The sequence below is a fragment of the Bombus affinis genome, chromosome 12 (assembly GCF_024516045.1).
Source record: "Bombus affinis isolate iyBomAffi1 chromosome 12, iyBomAffi1.2, whole genome shotgun sequence".
Taxonomy (NCBI): Eukaryota; Metazoa; Arthropoda; class Insecta; order Hymenoptera; family Apidae; genus Bombus; species Bombus affinis.
In genome coordinates, this window is record NC_066355.1 from 7384298 (window position 1) to 7398819 (window position 14522).

Sequence of the window (14522 nt, forward strand, 5' to 3'; positions counted from 1 at the left end):
GGAATTTCATCATTCTCCACGCCCTTCCGACCTCTTATCCTCCCTCCAAGCTTGCTCACTCTCTATCTTTACTGCACTTCAGAGTTTGGGATTCACCTTGAAGACAGTTACCCTCTCGCCTTCCGCTTTGAGAGCAGAGACCTAATTCTCCAACGCATTTCAACCCTCATAAAATACGATATCACGGGAGAACGTTACTACTACGTATAACGTACGTTCAAGTTATTGCTCCTTGATTAGATGACACGAGATTTTCTATTCACGATGTATATTAGTAAAATATCGCTCTCGTAACTTGTACGATGAAAGGAATTGTCAGTGAATATGGAAAGTTATGACGGAAAGCAGAGTAACGACGCAAACTCGCTTATCCTGCTGTTTGTTTGGTCGCAAATTAGCCAATTTAATGGCTGATCAGGCGCCAATAATCCCCTAACAAAAGACGTTCCAATCTTCTACGACAGGCACGTGGCTCACAAAGGAATACAATGTACATGGAATTTCGTCATGGCTTCTCGATCGTTCAACCATTCTCCACGCCCTTCCGGCCTGTTACGCCCTTCTCCTCTAAACCTCTTTGCCCTCTTAATACCTCACTCACTCGCTTTAACTCTACGATTCACCTTGAAGCCAACCACCCTTCCTTTGAGACGCAATGACCCACTTTCCTTCTCCCCATGAATCGAGAAATTCAAGGCATGAATTTTGAAAAAAGGCGGCTGCGATACCTTGTAACCGGTTTTACGAGCACTTCTCCGGATATCGCTACAACTTCTGAATAACATATGAAATCGGCAACGATACCTGTTTCCTAGCTGATCAACAACGAATTGAGAATTCTGCACATTGCGTTGTACGATGGTAGGACTCTTCGATTTCAAGTTAAAAGCTTGGACGCGATACAGTACGAAAACCGACGGAGGCCTTGAATCGATGAAACAATGTTCGTGTGAGAATCCTTTTTTTTTTTTTTTTTCTTATGACGTACGTGTCTTAAATGGACATGGTTTCGAGGCAGTCATCGGAAAGCTTTAATTAGCCAGGTTATGCAACGCTATTTACGAGTCCAGCTAAACAAGATATATTTTCGCACGCAAATGTGGCGTTACAAACACCTGAAACACTTTTGTAGTATGCGCGGAATGCCGATCAATTGCACGTGTCGCGTGTCAGTTAATATAACAGCTGACGAGTTTGTGTATCGAGAGCACGGCTAACAAACTGAACAGGATAATTTTCGTGAAATTGCCGAGTGCGTTACGAGCGCACCGCCGTTACACAGGTGGCACCGTAAAGTATAAAAAGCCGTGATCGAGTTAGAGCTTCATGGAATCTCGTACGTACATACGTGGAAATCGGCGACGCTTATTTTTCTACGTGGAAAACCAATCAGCTTGCAGGCGGTACGCGAAATTACCAACAAAGTGCGTTTCTTTGCTTTCGGGATGCGTCGTTCGGTTTTATATTCCTTCTTTTATTTATTTATACCACCTTCGAGAGTAACCGACCTAGTTCTCCATCCACATGAACACACAACCTACAGAACGCAACTGAATTTTGGAAAAGGACTCTGTGGCCCATCTGTTTCTACAAAGAATTCTATTCTCGGTTGCCTTCAATATATATGGTATATTTTTCTGCGAATCTACCTAAAGTATAAGAAAGTTACAGGCTGATTACAAAAATTGTATCAATGAAACGATCGCTATAAATAAATTAAATTTAAATTTCAAAAAAAAAAACCGAAAACTTCGGAATTTCCTTTGTACACGATCGTCGAGCGAATCGGTTTTTCTTTACCACGGTAATCAGAAATTTTCTCTACATAACGCAATTAAAAATATGCATCGTTAAATTAGTGCTCTGGGTACACGTTGATTCAGCTCGTTAAAGGCAACGCAATTTACGTATATTAGTTCCGTGCAAGCAAGGTAACGTTAGTGGTGCAAAAACGCTCGCTGTTTTTGCGGTGTTTTCCTAAACAAGCAGCATCTCTAGACAAAGTTCATGCAAAAGAGCGAAGCATTTTAGTCGGTGCAAGTTTGTTTGCTTCAAGTTTGCCATGATGCTCTGCCACACATTTCAGTTTGTCCAACATTAATATCCTGTACAAATGCATACAACATCGCGACCATCTCTGACGCTTTTCAGTCCAAAGATTTATTACTATTACCAGATAAAGGCTACAACTTCCTAAATGTGTTACTCCGTAATTACAGGCTGATTTGCCAAACAACTACTTTCTCGTCGTAAATTTTCGCGCATCACTCGATCTCGTCTATACAGTACGTCGTCTCAATAATCGTCATACGATAAGCAAACGGGTGATTCTACGTGAACAGAAAATAAATTGAATATATAGAACGACGTTCTTTCATACGTCACTGTTTCTCAGATAAAGCTAAATTTGGAAACTTAATTTAGTATATGGGAATGTAGCTAATTACCGACTATCTACGAGCAGATAACAAGTAGAAGGTTATTCTACGTGTAAAAATAAAGAAAAATGTGAGATAATATTTTCCTATTTAAAATTTGATTAAAAATAGAAAAAGTAGAGTTTAAATACATTTTAATTAAGAATTTTTCTGGCACACGTGTACTTGAAATTTTCAAGCTTCATTTTCTCAGAAGACACGCTCTGAACAAATTTCATTCTACATTTTCAACTCGTTTTCACAGTAGAATAACTTCCTGCCGATTACTCACCTCTGTTCAGTTCGAAATTGCTCTAGTTCCTCCGATATAGTTGACAAATTTTCAAACTCGATTTTCTCGAAAACGAAACGTCACGCCAAATAGTTCGTCGTACATTTTCCGCTTGTTCCTTCACGTACGATCGATCCCTCGCTGATTGCTAAGACACTTTGTATAAAAATGCACGCAGCACCAACACGAATCACAGTTTAGATTTTAAACTTGACAAGAACAAGAGGAAATAGAAGGCAAGAGATCCAAAAGTACGATAACAGACATATGCACGTATCCTTCGAGAAGAATTCGTAGAAATAGAATTCCCTTTTTCAAAGTTGACGATAACTTCGGCGAGTAATATTTTCAAGAGCAAGGTGAATCGTTCACCGGCTCGACCTCGTCTGGCTGAGAGATAGGAAGGCGGCGAGACAGCCAGTTGAGAAAGTGAAGGAAGTCGTGCCGAATCATGTACAGATTGTCAACAAGTACACACGTTGAAAATCGTGCCGACAACGTAAATGGTAGTTGGGAAAATTGATCGAGTTAGTTGGACATTACCCGTACCAAGTGTATTGTGAACGACAGTAAATAAAAGTCCGCAGAAAGTCTCCAAGTGCAACTTTTGGGAAGAAAATGTCAAGATTACGAGCAACGACAAATATGTTTGCGTCGAAAATAGGAATTTTCAAAGATTCATCGATATGACCTAGAAATAAATCTCTTCGATGCTTCGTGGTTTTTATCCAAAAAGATTGAGATTGCTATCCTGTACATATTATCGTTCACAGGTATTTAGGACACGTGATGCAATTCGGTCAAAAGGTTGAAATTTTTCGTATATTTTCCGAATTACGAGACGATAATAAGAGTAGATTTCTCCGTTGTTAATTCTAAATTGCAATCAAATATTCTGTTAAATGGAAACTGAAACAGGAAATATGCGTGTATCAGTCATTCCGTAACGAATGACTAAGACTTCATAAAATCTCCACGTTCTGCAAACACACGTTATAATCGCTCTAACATCCCGTGTCTCTTAAAACAAATGTCGCGGCAAGATCAATTGTCAATTGTCATGCACCTTCGTTGCTAATTGAGTTTACAAGTGCAACCATACAACGATAGTAACGTTAATTGGTCATTCATAACGTTGTAATGGTACATTAACGATGATCGTATTAAGAGTGAAAATCGTGCGGAAAGCCAGCGATTATGGGGGAACGAGAAAACGCGAATGACCTCGCACGTTTCTATTTAACACGACGCAAAAATAGATCGACCTTTTCCAACAACATCATTTCCCACAATTTACTATTAACGTATTTAATCACGTTACATCGTTTGTGATGACCTTTTTGTGCAAATCATTGCCCCGTGCACCGAGAAAATAGCCCGAACGCTATTTATATTCGATATATGCCAAACGTTTTCATGTCATTTCGATAAAATAAACGTTATTGCGAATCGAAACAAACAGAAAGCGCGTGCTGAAAAGGCATCTACTTCGATGGGACGAAGCAGATGCGTTTCTATATACGCCATTCACAATGTTCCAATGTGTCTTTCTCGCCACGAAAGGCGTCAGGATACAGTATACCATGTATGATGCACAATGACGTAGGAAATGATAACGGATATGCGCGTTTCCGTATCGAGCGATGCAAAAGTTGCGTTAATGTTTCTTAACGAAAAGAAAATAGAGAAGAGATCATTATTTTTTATATTCTACGACGACTGTATAGCGATTAGAATATACATAACATTAATTCATCCTCTGATTATTCTGCTTCAACGGCACGTGATTAGCAACGCATCTATCCTTGTCATTGATCCAACATACGTGCACGGTAGAGTCGTGGATTTTAGCGATAATATCAAACAACCTGGCTATCCGGATATAAAGAGGTACACAATCGAAAAAAGCTATGTTATCGAAAACCTAGCGTTCCCTGACCGATATAAATGATTATGTTGGTGGCCAAGAGATAAAGATAATTCAGGATAAAATTGTTTCGGCATGTGGTTAAATGGAATGTTAATCTTTACTGGTCTTTGAACTATTCCGTACTCTTTACACGTCACATAGCTACCTTGCTTATCAAGCCAATTGTTCCTGATATATCTCTGAAGCAATTAAACTAGCACACTTAAAGCCAGAGAACACATAGTGAATTTTTAGACTAGAACGTAAATAAAATGGTATTTCATTATCACCGTATGAAAGACCTTGGGCATAAAACCAGTTGACAAACATTCGTGATATACAAACAGAAAATGACGTCACACAGCCGATTTATCTCTCGTAAATTAAGAAAATAACGCCACGTAACGTGCAAAACGCTAACTCTAAGAACGATCAAATCTGATATTCCTTTAGACGCTACGCCGACCTAATTTCATTAAACAAAAGATATTGATACCTGGGAGAACACTAAAAATATAATACGCTTTGTCTGGAACTGCAAAAAAGAAAGGAAACTCGAGCACAAAACCAAGGCGAGCTACGATAGCTCGTTATAGCAACTATCGACCAATTATCGATCATCAAATAATGGGATATGGCGTTGAAGATTACAGAAATCTATTGGTACATCGTTCAAATATACTACTCAGAGGCGAAAGTGTATTTCCCACGCCATGGCTCGATTGGATTTATCGATTTAATCAGGTCTAATCCCGCTGATGATTGAAGTGAGTCTGAGCGTGAAACTTTGTGTCTTTAACATACTACACAACAGGTATCCCCCGTATGTGAATGCACCGACAGTTCTATTATTATCGTTGCACGTGCCGCTCTATCGGCAGATAACCACTATATACGTTCGATAGTCGCTTCATACATAATGGACTATCACATTTATTTACTTTTTAATGCTACACATGTGTAGCCAACACTCGTCGTAATTTATATGAGGGGAGTACGCGTCCAGGTGTTATGTAGTCACGCTGTATAATCTTGGTATTGTGTACAATTTCTAAGCGTCCCACACAGTGCCCGACGTGATACCGGTTATGTGTTAGACTCAACAAGTCCAAAGAAGTCTGTGTCTACTTTTACTTGCATTACCCGTGCCAACGAATCCTATATATATCTTATATATATGCTATATATATCCTATATGTATATATATATATATGTACAATTGTGTGCATATATATATACAATTGTTGTTATCTAAAATATAGGGAAAAAAGGAATATAAATAGTATCATTAAGCAATATAAATACCGAATGACTCAGTCAAGTAAACAGTTAGTTATTTACAATAATTTAGAGACTGATTCAACATCGAATACAAATACTCAAATAAGTCATGAAACAGGTGTACGCCTAACATACTATATATCCTCCAGCTATATATACCATACAAAGGAAAACAACAATACTCGAACGATTCATTATGGAAAATAGTAACGAAATCGTGACGTTAGGTATGATAGATAAATGTGAATACCGATAGTTTTCGCTTCCCCTTTAGAATATTTAGTCGTTCCTTTATCGCACGATGTGTGCATCAAGCACAAGGTTTCCTTAAACAGAAGATTACAACTTGGCTTCTAAGTATACTTTGAATCGACCAGGTTTTCACCTCTAAGGCACCACTGTCTGTTTTGTCTTTTAATAGCCTCCGCTCAAATTTAAAATTTCAATCGTCCCACTGGACGAATATCGATTATCGTTCCCGATGTAGCGCGATAAGATGAATGATATGGTGATGACGAAAAAAACAGTGAAGTAGTAAGAGACTTTGTTGGTTTAATAATTAACGATTCGACGCAAAATAAAGCCATAAAGGTGACTCGTATCCGTTACGATAAAATTGTAGCTGGTAGAACCACAAGTGGCAGGAAACACATTTAACAACGTTCTTGATAACAGCTGATTACGATGAGCTCGCCCAGATACAATGGTCCTCGTTTAATGAAACCACGTTGTACGCTAACATTTCGATACATGACGGATTATTGTACGCTTCCTTACATTTCCCGCCAAGAATGATAATTCGATAACGTCCGATTTTTTATTTCATCAAACTGTCATCACAGAAACAAACACCGTACTACCGAATAATCTAACCGATACTTTGAAAACTTATACGTTTCGTATAGCCATGAATACACACACCAATCACATTTATTCCTTTGAAATAACCCGGGAGCCGACAACTTGAGAAACAACACGTGCCGGTATATAACGAAAATTATAAAATTCTCAATACCTTCGTTTATGCCAGAGCTGCAGGTTTACGGTATGTACTAAAAATAGCGGTACCCATAAAACTGCTCGGTGAGAATCGCCACGAGACCTCGAAGACGTGGCGTATACAATACACGACCACGGTGTAACCTAAACATTGGTAAACTGATCAGGATTCGAAGAATTTTGTTTCCACCGAAATTCACCGAGGTGGAAACTAATCACGGGTGGAAAAACTATCAGTCACGTTCGGGAAATACTTTTCTAAGGCTCGACATTACGGTACGAGGACAGCATACAAAATCAACGTAGATCGGCTCACGGAATATATATCGTGTCGCTTAGCGCGAATATATATCTATTTGATCGAGCAAAAGATACATTGTATAAAATACTTACAATATCTGTGCTCCGTGTGACAGAAGGCCCGTAACCCGTATCGAGAGGGTTCATCTTGAGACGATTGTTTACGCGGCGCCAACACTTAGAGCAATGAGATATCACCACTTTACCACCGATTCATAATCGTGCATTACTCTTATACACGAATCTCTCGATGTATCGTTGATTTTCACGCATGAAATCGTGTGATCACGCGTGCCTGCGCTCGCGGTCGATCCTTGGAATCCATGACAGGTACGAGCACGGGTATGGCTGCGAGCCGCATGCGCCAAAGCACAAGTTATCACGCTCTACTACCAAGGCAAGCGGGTAACATATAGATGAGAAACTCCGCTTTAAATTTAAATTTCTACTACCAAGTCGCCACACCGATTCAATTGTATTCACTCGAAACCTTAATTAATCGAACAGATTAAAACTAATTAGGACACGTCCCTTCGCTTCTTTCTCCTTTCTCCGTTGGCGTTCGTGACAGCTTTCAATTTGTTGTGTGTCAAATCAATTACTCGATCGATTATGAAAAAAATGGAGTTTTAGATTAACAAAAGATTCACGAGAATTATTAAATCTTTCATTTTCTATGTTGATTATTACGTACCTGGTTTTATCGTTAAGACGTAAGATAAAATTGTGATGACGTTTTAGTTTTTATTCATAAGTAATAAATAACTTGTATAATTTCAACTTCCGGTATATTTGTGCATACAAATTCATGTAATTATAAATTTTCTATTCAAAAGTTGGATTTAATACAGCGATTGTTTAACAAAAATAATTGTATAAGAAATGTTTATTTAATTGAAGAATTTAATTAATTAAATTATAAAATATATATGAAATAACAATACATTTGATTGATTTCAAATTTGAACGACTACACTTGCGTGATTTGACTCTATTTGCAATTTGAATTATATACGTTAGTTCGTCTTGCCGTGAAATCCCGCGAACATTATTGTGCGATTGGTAGTGAAATTCGTGTGAAAAAAGAAGCTGAAATTTGGGATAACATCGCAATTCTTGGTCTCGTTGCTGCAGAAATAACTACGAATGGTAAGTTTATATAATTATCATAAATTATTACAAAAATCTTAAAGTAAATCAAAGAGAAAGTAACGGAGAAAATATTAGCTCAATACTCAATTACAAGTGTATAACTGATTTCGAAATAAATTTATGATCATTTTATCGGTCATGATGAAGATAAGAATTTTATCCAAAAATAAAAAATCATATGCGTTTTGTATTATTACTACCGTAAAAAAGATATAGAGAAGATTCAAATTTAAAAATAGCAATTATAACTGCCCTTTCGCGGCCATATTGCATTTTCATTCTGTCGTTACATTCGAAAATTATATAAACAATATAAAATTAATATGAACAATATAGAAAGGTACTTTTTAATTAACAATATAGAAATAAACTATTTAACGTTTAACGTTATTTTAAAAAATTACGACATAACATAACATTTTAAATTACATACATACTTTATTATGCATATGAATTTTAACATAGAGAGACAAAATTATTCCTTTACAATGAATCGAGATATTCTCTATTCATTTTCATAAATGACAACAAATATGTTCAATAATCTAGACTTTATTGAGCGCATTTTAAATATCATTCACGGTGTTTAGCAATTATTTTAAATTTTCTCGTTGTTACGATACCAAAGAGGTCATGAATTTTTATTTTATAAAAAAGAATAAAAAATGTCGTTAACGTAACGTATAATGAAGTATGATATAATACATGTATGTTCAAGATTAAAATCTAATCCGACGCATGAAATTACATAAATATTAACTTTCACAAAAGTTGGAATTTCGCTAAAAATCAGATAGAATAAAATTGTTATAGAAAAAGGTTCTTAAAAAGAACTCACATGCCACAGTAAAATATAACACGCGAAAGAAATTAGATTATAAAACACATTGGCACAAAGATCTTCCCCTCTTGGTATCTATCCATTTATACGTTTAACCATTTATACGTTTAACCATTCGTCAGTTAATCTAAGTATTTCAAACAACTATTTAAATATGCGCCGTAAAGTGATAATTTTGAGAAAATCGTATTTATGCCTTGAGGTTACTCATTTACAATAATGCGATGAAACGTCATTAACATCGTGTCTCGTATAGACCACTTCGGCCTATGTATCTCACCCATTTTATAACATCATGATCGGAATAGTTCAATTTGGATTCAAATACTTTCAAGTACCGAACTTTGAATCCAGAGGGCGCAAATGGTACTTCGAAATTCATCGATATAGGCGGCCGGGTCCACCTCTTTTTTGTATCAGTTTCAAGCAAATCGATTTCCGCTGATAGCTGAGTTTCTTTCATACCGGCCATACGTTTAATTTTCCATACAATAGCATTTTCGGATGCTTTATACTTTGCTTTTCCTTTCAAGCAAATCAATTGTACTCCAGCTGTATTCAGAGGAGTAGGTACTCGAACTTCGATCTTTTGTCCCAACAAAGATGGTTTAAAGTTTGACTTTAGTACTGCTTTCACTTCCATCTTTGTACGCCCCACTTCACGCACTAATGGAATTACGCGAAAAGGCAATGATATATCTTTGGTGGTGCGATATCTGCAAGACATCACCAACAATTATTAAGATTATTAGTTTTACATTCATAATGTTTCCCTGAAGGATTTTTACCTCATCAACTCAAATTCTCCATCAGGAGGTATGAAACTGATAGCATGTTCTGTCTCGAATTTACTAAGCTTGACACACTGATGAAATTGGCAGTCATCGATTACAACAACAGGTTTCCCAGATCTAGCACCTGTAGGATCATCTCCACCTCCTCCCAAACCGCTTCCACCTTTCATACCTTTAGCCTCCATAACAATCTTATCATTGATTCCAAACTTGCATTCTGGCATTCCAGACAAATAAGATTTCATCACAACCTGTTACAGTAGAAATGTTAGATTAATAAGTTTTCTGAAACCTCAGTTATTCCCTTATTTTATCCCTTGAATAATAACCTTCCCAGCAACATGTGCACTTAGCACTTGCCCTTGAGGGCTCATTAAGAGATTCACATATTCAAGAACATCAAGGAATAATTCATTACGTCTGTACTTGATACCCTCTCTTCTCCATCCAATCTGACCAGTTACTTGGGAGGTTATTTGAGCCTGTTCTTCCTTTGTTGCAGATTTTACTCCTTGTTGAGTAATGAATGTTTTTAAGACTCCAGTATCACAATTCTGTGGATACCCAAAATCCAAGATTTCTAGACAATAAATTTAATTATACTTTAAAAACAAAATATTTTTACTTATGGAAATATCTTTATATGACATATTAAGGTACTAACCATCCAAAAGCTCATAGATTAGCACAAAGTTGTTCTTGATATTCTCCTCAGAAATCTTACCAAAATATGATTGCATAACATCGATAATTTTTAATAAGAACTCAAAAACCATTGCAGCATTAACATTTTGTTTAGTAACAGCAGCCAGCCAAATATTAGCACGTTTTATATGAAAGAATGATGTTCTGGCAATATTGGTAACAGGGGAGCGTACTTGTTGCCTAGCATGGATAACATTGACACGAAATGCATCAACTGCATTTCGTCCAATGTCATCTCTATATACTCTGGAGATAAGTACCTCTCCCTTATGATTGTAGACAAATAAACCCCCTATCATTTTGACAGAGGGTACCTTTTATTATTCCAATTACAATCAATCTATAAACACATAATATTAATTTATTACCATACAAAATTTTGGATTTATCAAAATATATTTGTAAATGTTATATACTTTCTAAGATAAAATGTATCTAATATTTAATATAATACAATAATATCAAATTCAACACTTTTTTAATTACGACCTTAAAATGTTTAATTTTAGGAATTTATATATAATGACGAAAATCTGTTGTAACATAAATATATCACGTATTAAAAAACATTGTAAGACGTTCAAAAGAATTAAAAATCAATGAATGCAAGTAGTGATATGAAAATTTTTTTGGGACAATACTGTATTAATTCAATTCAAATACTATAGAGACTAACTTTGAAGAAAATGAGAGGAGCAATTTATCTAAAAATTAACGTAAACTTCTTACATCAAGTAAAAGATAACGCCCCTTTTCTTAAATGACATTTGAGGTTCTCTAATATGTCTTGTAAATGGTTAGTATTATTGATCGGAAATGAACGGCCTATATCGTAAGCACTATCATTATCGAAAATTCTCCGAAAATTATAAAATGCAAATATCCATAAATATAAGTTTCAGAATTGTAAAAGATCACTTACACATGACTCTTAATGCGATTAATAAAAATAAGAGACTAATTTGTATCAGCCTCCGAAACGTACAGTAACAGTACCAACCTACTGATACAAGTGCAAACTATCAAATGACGAAAGCAACACCCACTTCTTTATACTACGTATCCCAAAGACATACTATTACGATAAGTTAAGTTTAAAATAACAATAGATCAGTATAATATACAGCAATATGTTGTATCGAAATTTAGATTTATCTATCCATCATTATGATTGCAAATATCTTAATTATAAGTTTATAGGGCAAGTAGGGTTGTTGTATTGATTTCAAAACCGGTAGTTGTACATTTATATGTTTAATCACTATAATAAAAATATTAAAAAGATATTTAATTTATCAACAATTTACAAGTTTGCAGTCTACTAATTAAATACTTTCTTTGCACGCTCAGAAAACTTTTGTTTACGCTGATTATATTTCTTTATGCACATGATACGAAAATTCAACAAAATATATGTATAGGATTACTCACTATATTTTTAATGATATAGGAAATTCATGTTTCTTTTGTTATTTGATATCTATGTATGCGATATATTTTAATTAAATATAAAAAACAGAGTTCAATAATTTTCTTGGTAGATATTTGAAAATCTTTTTATACCCAAAAGATACTATATCAAGTGTTTATACCAACGCCTGCGCGTTGTAATATTTTCGGATACATGTGTACCTAGTATTACAAAATGATTTACATAAGAAAAAACTGAATATAAATACATAGTTATGATAATTTCGTTAAAGTGATCATACTCTTAATTATGGCTATGGCTAACCAAGATGCAAATAATAATAACCTTGCTTTGAGGGAAAATTTAGTAAGTTACTATTATTCTGAGGCTATATATATGTATATATATATATTTACGTATGTATATTTATTTAAATATCTTAATATTTTGTCATATATTATGGAATTTCAGCAGAACGATACGAAGTAAAAGTGAATATTGATTATATAAGTATTAAGGATAAAATGGTGTAATAAGTATATATATATTTTTTTAATATTTTAATATAAAAGGTTGATACAAATTTTTCTTTAAGGTAAAAACAGCAGTAGAATTTTTACAGAATCCTAAAGTACAAAGTAGCCCCATTGGACGTAAAGAAGAATTTCTTCAAAAAAAGGGTTTAACAGATGAAGAAATTAAAAGAGCATTTAAATTAGCTTCTATTGACATAACGATTGATCAAAATGTTGTTCATAATTCAAATGATTATACAGTGGTCCCTATTCCACCGAGACAAATGTATCCATATTTTCAAACATACCCATACCAAATAACTTTTTTCCAAAGAACTAAAGAATTCTTCAATGCTACGGCTTTAATTGGAGCTACTATATATTGCATTTATTGGTTTTACAAGGTATTATCGTGCGTACATAATACAAGCCTTACTTTCAAATCATGTAACAAGTTAATTGTATTGTACTTCATTGTAGAAATTCATTGAACCATTTCTATTTGGCCGGAAAAAGAAGGATAGCATAAAGGATTCAGTTACTGAGTTAGACAAAACTATTCAAAATTCCATGAAAGAAGTAAAAGAATCTATTTCTAAAGTTGAGGGAGATGTCCAAAAGTTGACACAGAATCAATCTATGGACCCAATGATACCTCAATTGGTACAAGAACTAAAACAAGATTTAGCTAGTCTCAAATCTTTACTTTTATCAAGGTATAATATACATTTATGTATGTAATTATGCTTTAACATGATTACATATTGAAGTATATTAGGACACAATACGTAATCAACAATTAGAATTTATAACATTTATTCCTATACAAGATAATCATTCTGTTTATACATCATATACTATTTTATTTTTAAATTTATACAATAATCTTAAGATATAATTTTTATACAAAAGTTTTTTTCTCCTTCTTTTATGTTGATTCACACACATACAAACATGCATATATTTCAGATTCAATCACTCAAATACATTTATTTAAAAATACAAAAGTAAAAATTTTTTTGAATAAAAGAACTATAAAATATATCAATCAAATTGTGATTGATTACAAAAAATATGTAAAAAAACAGATTCTACGTTTAATATTCTTGCATAATTTTGTAATTAGTATTACCAAAATTGTATAAAATTTGTACGTAGAAAGTCAAGTAATCTACAATTATTCGTATTTACCAAAATTTTGAATTTTAAACAGAAAACAATTTCCAAGTGCGCCAGCATCAGTACCATCTATATCTATACCAACATGGCAATTAGATGCTGCAGGTACAAGTCAGGAAAAATCAACTGAACGAGAAGATGATGCTGGAAGTGGAAGTAGCGCTAATAATTCAGACAGTTCTCTGGAAATGATTCGCGAAGATCCGCCTAAGGTGTAAATTTAAGATAATTCATAAACATTCACTTCCACCATAACAGTCTTCAATGTACAGAATATTCTGTGATGTCTATTAAAAGGAATAGATGATTTTGATCATGTGTAATATATATTAAGAATCGAAGTTTTTACTCTTATTATATTACCGATTCAACTTTTATTTTGCCCAATTCTGTGTTGATTTCATTTCAAAAGTCACACAGTAATCGATTTGGTTCCTACAAAAATGTAAAGTTGTTTCTAGAACAAAGGGACATATATAATGCATCATACTTTAAATAATATTAAATTTTTGTAAATTACGCTTGTTACTTAATTTTTATTTATTTTTCTTCTTTTTGGGAATCTCTGAAAGAACTAACATTTGTTCGGCTTTGATTATTAGCATCAATCCTCCATCCCTGTTATTAAAGGCCTCGAATATTGTTTAATAATTTTTATGATATTGAAATAAAAAAGTAAATAAAAAATAAAACATTTTCTTAACAATATTCCTAATGCACAGTCATA

At 34.3% G+C, this 14522-nt stretch overlaps 3 protein-coding genes across 8 annotated transcripts in view; 1 reads left to right on the forward strand and 2 right to left on the reverse strand.

Annotated features, from left to right (window-relative positions):
- Positions 1 to 7564, reverse strand: part of LOC126922520 (calmodulin-binding transcription activator 2) — a 40456-nt gene extending 32892 nt beyond the window's left edge. For 3 of the 5 annotated variants that reach the window (XM_050735153.1, XM_050735151.1, XM_050735149.1), the window contains exon 1: positions 7292 to 7564. The gene's annotated coding sequence lies outside the window, so the exon portion shown is untranslated. Of the gene's footprint in view, positions 1 to 6914; positions 7043 to 7291 lie in introns of all 5 variants that reach the window. The other 2 variants (XM_050735150.1, XM_050735152.1) reach the window with 2 other exon arrangements.
- Positions 7565 to 8763: 1199 nt separating this feature from the next.
- Positions 8764 to 11772, reverse strand: LOC126922571 (AP-2 complex subunit mu). 2 transcript variants are annotated; one of them, XM_050735295.1, is made up of 5 exons: positions 11613 to 11772; positions 10650 to 11030; positions 10315 to 10565; positions 9980 to 10236; positions 8764 to 9907 (listed from the first exon to the last, which is right to left on the reverse strand). In XM_050735295.1, exons 2-5 carry the CDS (start codon positions 10987 to 10989, stop codon positions 9427 to 9429), a joined length of 1329 nt encoding a protein of 442 aa, XP_050591252.1. In that variant the 5' UTR covers positions 10990 to 11030; positions 11613 to 11772; the 3' UTR covers positions 8764 to 9426. The 2 variants fall into 2 exon arrangements, with proteins under 2 accessions (XP_050591252.1, XP_050591253.1); XM_050735296.1 differs by lacking the exon at positions 11613 to 11772 and adding an exon at positions 11420 to 11583.
- Positions 11773 to 12303: 531 nt separating this feature from the next.
- Positions 12304 to 14136, forward strand: LOC126922599 (peroxisomal membrane protein PEX14). The gene is made up of 4 exons (XM_050735383.1): positions 12304 to 12467; positions 12697 to 13020; positions 13097 to 13332; positions 13830 to 14136. The coding sequence occupies exons 1-4, from the start codon at positions 12411 to 12413 to the stop codon at positions 14011 to 14013; spliced, it is 801 nt and encodes a 266-aa protein (XP_050591340.1). The 5' UTR covers positions 12304 to 12410; the 3' UTR covers positions 14014 to 14136.
- The last annotated feature ends 386 nt before the right edge of the window (positions 14137 to 14522 follow it).